The sequence below is a fragment of the Octodon degus genome, unplaced genomic scaffold, assembly GCF_000260255.1.
Source record: "Octodon degus isolate 3935 unplaced genomic scaffold, OctDeg1.0 scaffold00439, whole genome shotgun sequence".
Lineage (NCBI taxonomy): Eukaryota > Metazoa > Chordata > Mammalia > Rodentia > Octodontidae > Octodon > Octodon degus.
Genome location: NW_004525015.1, coordinates 266791 through 278605, shown reverse-complemented (window position 1 = coordinate 278605; position 11815 = coordinate 266791). Strand labels below are relative to the sequence as shown.

At 33.6% G+C, this 11815-nt stretch overlaps 1 protein-coding gene across 1 annotated transcript; it reads right to left on the bottom strand.

The window, feature by feature from the left end:
* Positions 1-5144: 5144 nt before the first annotated feature.
* On the bottom strand, positions 5145-8461 carry LOC101579567 (putative P2Y purinoceptor 10). Its single transcript, XM_004648569.2, has 2 exons — positions 8439-8461; positions 5145-6399 (listed from the first exon to the last, which is right to left on the bottom strand). The coding sequence occupies exon 2, from the start codon at positions 6348-6350 to the stop codon at positions 5304-5306; it is 1047 nt and encodes a 348-aa protein (XP_004648626.1). The 5' UTR covers positions 6351-6399; positions 8439-8461; the 3' UTR covers positions 5145-5303.
* Between the last annotated feature and the right edge of the window lie 3354 nt (positions 8462-11815).

The following is an 11815-nucleotide window of genomic DNA, read 5'->3' as shown; positions in this document are numbered from 1 at the left end:
CTCTTAATGAATAGAATGATTTGTTCTAATGGTGTTTGTAAATAGGATCACAAGTCCGCATCTTGTACAGCAATTAACCACTAAGAAGAACATATGCAGTGTATTATTTGTTGAAACTGTACTTCCAATTTGATTTGAAACTGTCTCATTGCTATCTGTTTATCAATAAAACTTTGGAAAAAAAAAGCATATTAGAACTCATAAGTATGTAAAAATACTTTGTCTATGGGCACAATTAATAAAATAAAAACATACATAACAAGAAAATATATTGCAGATCACATATTAAAATAAAATAAGGCTTGTGGAAATTTGCTGTGTTGTTGGAACTTTCTAGATTAAGTATAACAAAATATAACAGAAATCATAAAAGACAATATTTATTGAGTGTTTACATAGGATATCATGTGGCTTAAAATTAAGGAATTCAAATTAAGGTACAAGGTATAGTTTCTGCCCTTAAGACCCCATTAAGTAATAAAAATAGATCATCATTTTAATAATACTTAAAAACAGTGAATGAGATCTACATTTCCAGGTAGTAAGTTTGGGTCCCATAGTGTTATGGTAGTCCTCTTGCTTGGATTTAGGGCATTGACACTTAGTGGGAAGTATTGACTGAACATCATGTGACAATCTTCTGAGGTAGAAAGCTGGATCATATTCACTTTATTGCCCACCTGCTCATCAGAAATCTCTATTTTCAAGGTTTCAGACGTGTTTAGTACCCACAGCAGCAGAAGTTTTAACTTATTTTAAGCAAGGCTTTAGAAGTTTAAAGACAGGGACTTTGGGGTTAATAGACTTACAATCAATTATTACTTTTACTATTATGGACAGCCTTTGATTTTCTAAACTGTGGATTCCTTATCTAAAAATTGGGCATGATAGCAGTATTATAATAATGAAATTAATATTATAAAATTTTGATGAACGTTTTGTGAGATAAGCCATGAAAAGTAGTTGGTTCAGTGCATTACACGTAACAATTGATAAATGGCATTTATTACAATTATTCAGCAACATTTCCAAAAGTGAGTGTATTTGAACAGTAGTCTAAGTCTATAAATAAATGAACTAAACAAATACCAAATATTGCTTTTCTCAAAATGTTCAGCCTATAAATGTAGGAAATGCTGTCAGCTAATAACTTTCACAGGGAGATTAGTAATCAATTGAAATGCTATTAAAGTCTTTATAAATTTTGCAATAAACAAGCTTGCTAAATTTTAACTTTATCAGAATCCCAGAAGTTAAAAGAGTTTACTTCAGATGGCTTTAGAAAGATATTTAATAAAGCAACTTTTTAAATTTAATTATATTTACAGTACAATTTAGGTATATACAATGATGATATTCATCATAGGGATGCTGTACCCTTACATAATACACCTTGATTTGTCTTTTTTTCCTTCCCATTCCCCTCCCCTGAATATCTAGAAATAGAAGAGTGAATTTTGAACATTCTCACTACAAAGAAATAATAAATGTTTAAGTGGTTGGATTTGCTGGTTACCCTAGGTTGATCATTACTTAACACACAACTCAAAAATCAAAATGCATGTCATAAATACATGCAAATGTTGTATGTCAACTATTAAATTATTTTTCTCAAAATACTGAAAACTGTATAAGAATACAGAAAAGTTTCTCTTTTTTGGTTTTAGGTAACCACTTTTTGATGGTGGTGCATTTTTATATTACTTATATAAACAAAATGTGGTTATAATGTGCAAATTGATTTGTAACATGCCATTTTCATTAGTGTTTCATAGACATTTCCAAAAGAACCTTCTGGAAAGAAATGGGATGAAACAATTTTCTTCTATGTTTGTATAGACTTGCATCTGTTCCATATTTGGCCCTCCCTGGCCAAAGTACCATTCTCATTGTCTATGTTGGTTTGAACAGTGAATAAATAAGGGGTCCTGGCTGCAGAGACAGCAAGCATAAAACACATGGTCTTTAACTTCACCTATTAGAAATCTTACCCATCTGTATTTTTCACTCACTACTCCAGAGACATTGAGCCCTACTGTTCCCCTATCTCACACATACTTGCATCAGTGTTCCTGGAGTTGGCTGAAAAAGTCTGACATTCCTCTTTAGAAACACTGAATGGCTAAATTAGAGAGGAGTTCAGAAATGATGAAGTCCAGTTTCCTAATCTGAAAGAAGAAATTAGGGCTAAGAAAGAAATAAGGATTAGTGTCACATTCCAGGAATTGAGCAAAAAAATAAAGAATAGAATTTGATTCTCCTAAATTCCAAGCCAGTACTTTTTTTTTCTATAGTAATAGCAATGTTTCTTGTATCAGCAGATCTGGTTACTAACATATGTGCATTAGGAACAGAGAGAAAGGATGCTTCTATGAACAGAGCACAGAGGATACAAACAGAATAACCTAATGTTGGAATTAAAAACATTAAGATCACAACTGGATCAAGATTAGTATTTTCTTAAGTTTCTCATGTAGGGATCTCTGCTAACTGGTTTCGGCTGCATTACTGTGTTTCTTTTCAAATCACTTTACCTCTCACTTTGCTTTTCTTCTCTTTTCCTTTTTTCTTTCTTCATGCTTTTTCTTCTTCCTCATGTCAACTTTCTATCCTTGGCCAAGACAAATTGTCATTATTAATGAAACATCAAATTTGTAAATGATGTCAAAGTAAGATGTGCCTATACATGGAAATTTGCTGCTAGTAGGGTTCAAAGATTTAAATGACTGTATGTTACATGTAAATGATTGTAAGAACTATGGAAATAGTTTCCTCACTGAGGTTTTATATGATCAAGGCTTAATATACCCGTAAGTCAACATGATAGCAATAATTCTCTTTTCATGTGCAGAACCTGCATATTGCAAGAGCCAATTCATAAATGATTCTTTTGAATTCCTCTATTTCCTTTTGATCCAGGCACATCTTCTCATGTGTGTCATATTGCATTTTTTCTCTCATTTTTCTCACGTAGATTTTAAACCTAAATGTGTAAGCTGTATTGAGAGGAGAGTATCAATAGAAGACAATTATTCTAAAACTAATGTTTCTCAAATAGGATTTCAAGCATATATGGCAATTTCTACAAAGTTGAAGGAAAGATGCAAATAAACTCACTAAAACAATAAACTAATTGTGAATATATTATTTCTCTATGAAACAAATGACTATTTTTGCATATTTAATCACATATGCAGTAATATTTACCTTCTAAGAAATTCTAATTGTCAGAAACAGCTAATCATAACTCAGTGAACTTGAGCTCAAATATCTGGCAACCTTACCCATCTAAACACAGCTGACAGATCTAGGAAGAAGTAAAATAATCTTGAATTGGCAGAATAAACATCATAACGTCTATAAACCGAAACCCATACACTTTGTTCTATAGGAGAGTTTCACTTTTCAACACATCTACTATTCAAATAAAATAAAACAATAAAATAAGCCAGTTTTAGTCAGTTTTGTTAAGGTAAAATTCTATTCTAATTAGCTTTACTAATGCGTTTTTGAAGACACAAAAGAGTAGAAAGAAGTGATAAAAATGATAGGGAGAGCTTATAAAGGATTAAGAAAGAAGAAATGATAGCTTGAAAATCTAGACAGACATGAGCATTACACATATGTTAATAAAAGAATTAAATAGGGCCCGGGGAGATAGCTCAGTGAATAGGCACTTGGCTGGCAAGTGTAGGGTCCTGAGTTCAATCCCCGATACCACAAAAAAATTAAATATTCATGAGGACATTTTAGTTTAGGTAAAAAAAATAATAAAACTACTACTGTTTCCAAAGGTCCAAGAGAATTGATATATAGAGTATAATAACTGAAGTTTGTACTGTTGACCCTCAGTGATCTTGAACAGTAAAATGTTAGTTTTGTTTAGTAATAACAATAACTGTGGTACAAACAACAAACATTTTAAAAGACCTTTAAAGCTCAGAAAAAAAAACCTTTCTAAAAAGGTCTCATATTCATCTCATCTAGTTCAGCCACTTTGTACAGAGATAGTAAAATTCAAATCCAAAGAGAAATAACTATTCCAAAGTCACATAACTTACTAGGGACAGTTCTGAAACTATGATCCTGGCCTTCTGAATCTGGCTTAGTGATTCTTTTATACAGCATGCCACCTTGGTTAGCACAAGCTACTTAAGTGGTTAAGAAAAATGTATTTTAGAAATATTTGCACCCAATATGATCTTTTAAATGTTCTGTTTTTAAAGAGCTATATGATCATTTCTACAGAATACTGGTACAAAATTATGAAATGCAGACTCCTAGAAGATTTTTAGATAACCTAGGCTTTACCTTGTCCTCCTCCCTACTTCATGGTATATAATAACTGCATTTGTTTTGATATGCAATCAGTATTACAAAAAATTCACACAAAACTGTAGATTTTCAATTTTATAAAGACAAGAAACCAACTCTACAATTTCATAAAATAACTGTTTTTAAGGTCCCATTTTAATAAAAGTCAGTATATGAAAATTCAAATTTTCCAGTGAAATTTGTATCAAAAAAATTAACCATGAAGAATTTTTAAAGCAAATTTTCCATTCTGCACTTACAGTAGGATTATATTCACCAATATATCTTTATTGCTGAAAGTTGAGGTCATGCTAGATTTCAGAAACTGACAAACTATATGCATGTATATGATTTTTTAACTCATCAATTTAAACATATCAAGGGAAGTTGTAACTCTGGTTGCATGTGCAGCAAACAATGTAGGCAGACAATGACACAGTTGATTTTCATAAACAACTATAACAATATACTCTGAATTAGTGCAAGTACATAAAAACATATGTCATACTCAAAGTCAATTAAAGCAAGAAGACTTCATACTAAGCCCTGAAACTCAAAATCTTTTCAATTTTAATCTTCATTGCTCATATATATATATATATATATATATATATATATATACTAAAGTTAAGATTATATAGTATTGATGTATATTTATCAATGTTTCAAAATTTATGAGTGTATTAATTTGTTTTCAATCTACCTTTCATTTCTCTCAAGAGAAAGTGAAAAGGCTAGATCGCTTTCTCAGGAACAAGGTTCAGTTCATTCCAATGTTCATCACTTTATGTAAAAAAAAGTTGTCACACAGTCCGTTGAACAATGTTACCATTTAGACAAATAATATAGTAATGAAAAATTTCTTGAGAAGAATCATTTTGAAGATGTAGGAAAAGGAGCCATGTTCCTTTAACATACATTAGTTTTAGCGAAGATTCTTAAAATACCATAAGTAAACAACTAAAAGAATAAAAACTGTTTTAATTGTTTCATTGCATTCTCTTGAAATCATCCAAACATTCAAGAGAGATAGTTTGAAGATCTTCTCCTCTTTGCTGGATTTCCAAAGCACTGTCTTTGCATCTGAAACATGACTGAATAGCCAAGTTGCCATGTTGAGAAAATTGACTACGAAATTCTGAGGTCATAAAATAATATACAATTGGGTCAAGACAACAATTCAAATTTGCAAGACAGAGTGAAATGATGTGGAAACATAGAGTGCTCTTAATAAAAGAACAGTTTGTGAACACCTGTTGCTTCACCATCATAAAAAACGGAAAGTTGAGATGGTAAGGGGTAAAACACAAAATGAATACCACTGCACACATCAGAACCATCCTCAAAGCCTTTTTCCTTTCTTTGGTATTCTGAAGGGGCACTTGAACTTCCTGTAAAGATTTTCTTGTTTTCCATGTGCAACAGGTAATAATTACAACAGGCAATATGAAGCCTCCCAGTTCAGCTGCAGTTACCATTCCAATAGAGGAAGCCATGCTAATATTGTGCAGACCTAAATCTGCAAAGCAGGATTCACTATTGTTTGCTAGTCCAGTGCTTCTGAGGATGGGAAGCGGCAAACAAGCAGTGCCCACGATGATCCAGATGGCAGCACTGATGCCCACATCAAACCTACGCTTCCAGTTTCGGGCACTGAATGGCTTGAAAAGAAAGAAGCATCTCTGAAGGCTGATGCATGTCAGGAAGCAAATGCTGGCATACATGTTGAGATACTTCAGGTAAAAGCACAGCAGGCAAAGGGCCCTCTGGAAAGGCCAGTGGTGATTGACATAATAGTAAATCCGTAGGGGTAAGGACAGCACGTGAGCAAGGTCAGCCACAGAGAGGTTGATCATGAAAATGATGGCTTTGTTTTTCTTTCCAATGAAGCGGCACAGAACCCACAAAGCTGCACTGTTGGCCAGAAGACCGGGGATGAATATGATGATGTAGGTGGTTGCATAGAGGGAGTACTGAAATGGCATTTGCAGGTCAGTGCACTTTGCTCTTGTACTGTTTGTGCTGCTATTTCCCATATTGAAGATTTATTTCCGTTCCTTAGGAAAAGCATTAGAGTGATGATTTCTGCAGAAAAGAGTAAACATGAAATCAAGTGCATGTCTGTTAATGTTTGAATGTACAATTATGATTATTCTCAACATAAAATATTCATGTATGAACTTTAATAAATTTAAGAAAACTTGTCTTTGTGTACTGAAAGTATGTCAGTCTACAAAGGAATAGCAGTAGTGAGGAAAGTACTGTAAGCAATCAAAAGAATTGGTATTTTAGTAATAACATGAGTCTAGTATTCACCTTAGGAAGAAGTAATTACATTTTTAGAGCTAAACAACAGGCATGATCTCTTTGATAAATAACTCCCAGAGACACATTCTAACACTCTTGTGAGGTTCAACATGTCAGTGATATAGTTGTCTCCATCTACATATTACAAGCTTGAGATTTACCTGAGTTCCCTATCATCAACACCAGGAGAAAGATAACAATCTATTTTCTTCTACTACCTTATAAAGAATTAGATGACTGCTAAGGTAAAACCATGAACCAACATAAATGAGATGAAAGAGTAAGAACTGGCAAGTCCCTGGGTTGCTAGGGGAAAGGGACTTGGAAAAGACAATGTAACTCAGTTAACATTTGTCCCTCTGCAGAACTTGGTTGAGGGAAAAATTCATCTTGATTTGCAGAAACTCCTGTAACTAAAGCATTTGTGTAATAACAGTATTATGGTAGCTTTAGATAGACACATTTATTACGACTATCATCTAACCATTTCAGGCAACTGTGATGTGAAGATCAGACAGCATCTGGTAATAGATGCCTCAAAAATGGTACTATAATTCAGCTTTCAGGAAAACACAAACAAAAAGTGGTTAAGGTGAATGTTTGCATTCTTAATGATGGTAATTTTAGAAAGTTCTTGCTCTAGTGAACCAAAAACCACTCCTCTGTCACTTCAACATAGTTAGCTCATCAAATTCAGAAAAAGGCTATTCCTTGTTATACAGGAAAGCTTTTCAAATACGTGAAGCTAGCAATGCTGTACTTTCTCAAATTTTCCTTATCCAAGTTACACTCATCGCTAATATAATAATGTGTATACCATTGATCCTGTTTTATTGTAGAATATTATTGCTTTTGTCCAAAATGTGCTACAGTAAAGCTTACTTTATCCTTACAAATGAAAGTTTAGTCAACAACTGTTTGATAACTTTTAGGAAGTGTGATTTATACATCTGACAACAGAAACAAAACAATAAACTTCACAATTTGTATTGCTTATTATAAACACAGTTTGCTATACTTTTCATAAAATTAAAGAAAACATAGGAAAATCTTAACATTAACTCAAGTATAAGCATAAGCATATTTTGCAAATAATCTAAAACATGAAGACACAGTGCAACCTAGGGTTTAATATAATGTCTATTCAATCCTAAACTGCTAAGTAAAATAATAAAAAATGAAATCAATCTATACATAGTTTACTTTTTTTTTTGCACCAGGGGTTGAACTCAGGACCTTGTACTTGCCAGGCAAATGCTTATTCTACTGAGCTATCTCCCCAACCCACATAGTTTACATTGTACCTATTTAATGCCATTGCACTAATTGCATGGAGCTCTCAGATGAACAATATTTATTGAACAAGGAGTTTCCTGAAGTCACATAACAAGATCTTTCATATTAACAGTCACTTTGAATGGATTTTCTAGTTTGGTTTTTTTTGGGTCCCTTTATCCTGCCCCCCCGCCCCTCTCTATTATTTATTTATTTATTTTTTGTTTTTTGGCAGTACCAGGGATTGAGCTCAGGCCCTTGTGCGTGCCAGGCAAGCGCTTATTCTACTGAGCCATCTCCCTGGCCCTGAATGGATTTTCTGTCACTGAGTTAGCTGTGTTGTTGAATTAGCCAATTAGTCTGGAAAAGTATAAGTAGAGCTAGCATTACTTGTCATTTTTATCCATATACTAGTTAATGTAATTGATATTATGTTCTATGTATTAAGCATAAAATTTTAAAAAAGAAAATGTAACTTGATCCAGAACTAGTCTTGAATATAAAAAATTAATATGAGGTATAATAAAAAACTTCAAACATACTTATCTCATTCTTGCCACTCTCTGAAGCAGCTCTGGAAGTCTTCTTTCATAAATATCTTCAATTGAGCTGTCATGGCTTCTTGGATGTCCTAAAATGATTAAAAATATTTAATTTTCATATACATTTTTAGTTTGGGAAAAAGCCAGAAATCTCATGGTGCCACATCGAGTAAATAAGGTAATGAGGCAGATGAGAACACACCTTAATGTTTTTTACTTGTATTTTTATTGCATAATAGCAGCATTAACTATAATTTGGTCACACCTTGTACAGACACTCATGAAAGATGATTTCAATAACTACTAAAAGTGGCAAGAGTTATAAGTGTGTCCACAGTGAGAAAGAATGCTTGAACGAGGATAATGGCAGTGTGTCTGTTTTTATCCTGCTTAGATTTTATTTTATTTTATTAAATTTAGTTTATTAACACATATGTGCAATGCATAGTGTTTACATCCCTTGTAGGAAATTAGTACATTTTCATAAAACATCTTTTTAATGTATTTTAGTACAGGATCTACAGGGTCTCACTACACAGATCGAACTCAGTGATTCTCCTTAATTTTCAGCCTCCCAAGAGCTCTCATTACACGTGCTCTCCACCAAGCCCAGTTTCAATTGCAGTTTCAGCACACCCCAGGTCCTACACAGCAGGCCTGGGGATCGAATCTCGTCACTGTACCTGCCTAAGCAGGCACCTTAGTCCACTGAGCTATCTGTCCTGTCCTACATAAAACATCTTGATTTCTTTCTTCATCCAATTTCCCTTCCCTTCCTCCTGCTGCTAAAATAGTTCACAGAAGCCACACTTTTTTAAAATATATTATTTGGAAATGTGAAGACATTGGATTGCACTTTAATATCTCCAATTAATATTTTTTAAATTAAAATAGAAACACACATGTTTGTTTCTTGCACATGAGTAGAAGGCATTGAGTCTTTTATTGTAATAATTATTTTAACTTAGAAACATACCACAGTTTTAAATCACCATTGGTATACATGATCACCTTTGATTTAGCTATAAAAATGATTAACATTCACCAAATGCTCACTTTGATCCAGGTGCTATAGTAAGTACTTTATACATAATCTCTCCACAAATCTCCTGCTGTAATCCTATGAAATAATAAAATATTACTGCTATTTTACAGATGGAGAAACAAATCCCCAAAAAGGCAAAGTTCACTTCCTTCATGAAGCCTTTCCTAATATGCAAACCACAAGTCACTTCTCTTGTCTCAGAGTAAACAGAGTTCTAATTGTTTACTACAGTGAGAGTGCATTTAACATACCCAGGAGGATGTGGTTACTTTTTGTGTATGTGGTTTCTAGTTGGTTGCTGTAAAGAGCAACCTTACACCTATCAAAGATTTGCTCTAATTCCTCCTTCCCTTCTATGTAAGCTGTCCAGTTCAGTGTCTTGAATATACAAGGAGCTAAGTGTTTTTATGTATAAATAGATCAACTGTATAGTAGATCAACGCATCTGACAGAGCAAGAGTGACAAACTAGAGGCAGCCAAATAGCTCAGCAAATTAAGCGCCTGCAAGCAGGCTCAGAGGCCAGGGGAAGGGAGGGTGTGTGTGTGTGGGGGGTGATCCCCAGCCTGCCATGTGGGCCCCACCCGTGGGGCGCACTGAGAGGGCAATTGAGACTTGGCCTGGTGGCACACGCCTGTAATCCTAGCTCTTGGGAGGCTGTAAACAGGTGGATCACTACAAGTCCCACTTAGTAGTGAGACCCTGAACACCCTGTAAACCCTTCCCAAAAATACAAAAAAAGAAAGAAAGAAAGAAAGAAAGAAAAAGAAAGAAAGAAAGAAAGAAAGAAAGAAAGAAAGAAAGAAAGAAAGAAAGAAAGAAAGAAAGAAAGAAAGAGAATGACAAACTAAAAAGAAGTAAAAACAAAATGATGGAAAGTGCCTGGGGAATTAAAATTTAGCTGTGATGTTTCAACTGACCACCAGGTGTCAGAATTTATGTTCAAATATCTTTAGACATTTAACAGACTCTACTTTAAAAACCTCATTATGACCACGAGGTATAAAAAATAATGCCATAGTGATCTATAATGTATAGTGTGCCTAAGGACAGTCACCTAGAGAGAAAAAATCTCTCAGGCTTTCACAGAGAGCAAATTGGTCAAGCAATGGCCGTGACTCATCCACATGGCTGACACTAACAAAAGATCTACAAGCTGTTGTAGATGGTTTCAGAGTAAACCCTGGGGGGGGGGGTGTTGACTGACCTTGTCAGATACAAAAGTTACATTTTTAGTTATATAGGTCTTGCTTTAACATGATCTTAACCATCCAGCAGAAGAGTATAAGCACGAGGTATAAAAAGTAAAGCCATATTAATATGCTGAACTGTAAAAGTATCAAGTCAACAACTTCTGACATTGCCAGTCATGCAGATAACCCACTATTATTATAGACTACTGGACTATATTGGAGTACTTTGCTGAATTCATGCACCTACAGTATATGAATGGCAATGGAATACCCATCTCTGACAAAAGTAAGCAACAAAGGGGGATAAAAATGAAGAACCATTTTGTATCTATACAAAATAGTTAGGGTAGATGTACAGATACTTTCTCTTAGTTCAATGAGAAAAAAGATTTGTACTAATAGCGTTTAGACAAGATATCATGTCTGCATCTTGTCCTCTGAACAACTACTATGAAGATAATATGCAATGTATTAATTATTGTAACTGCCCTATTAACCTATTTTGAAACTGTTTCAGTGTTATTTTATTTTCTCATTAAAATGAATTAAAAATTTTAAAAAATAAAAATATCATTATGGAACAAATTAAGGGAAAGCCACATACCAATAAGAAGAATCCTATGCAATTTCATTCCAATTTTAGCATATGTGCTGCTGAAGAGAGCACTCTTGTGCAATTTCAGAAGCAGAATCCTTTAAAGAATATTTTAGAGAGTTTAGTTTCACTTTATTTTTTAAGTTCTATGCTTCCTCATATAGTTCTCCAAAGATACTTTGACTTCTGGATGCATAAAAAATTCTTAAAATATTAGCTTTGTGATATCATCAAGATAATCTGACTCGTTTTTGTATGAAGATCCCAAGGACAGAAATAATAGACTATGGTTTCAAAATACATACAGAAAACTAGTTGCAAGGTTTGAATCAGTGTTCCTTGTCTATAACAGAACAATTTCTACTTTTCTAGAAATTGCTAAGAAGAAAATGATATTTTTCTAATTATATAGTAATGATAATAATAATTTTCAGAAGTGAACCAGTGCCAGAGTTTAGACCACTAATTTTTTTTGTTTGTTTTTTTTTTGTTTTTCAAAGGTTTATTGATAAACAGATAGCAATGAGACAGTTTCAAATCAAATC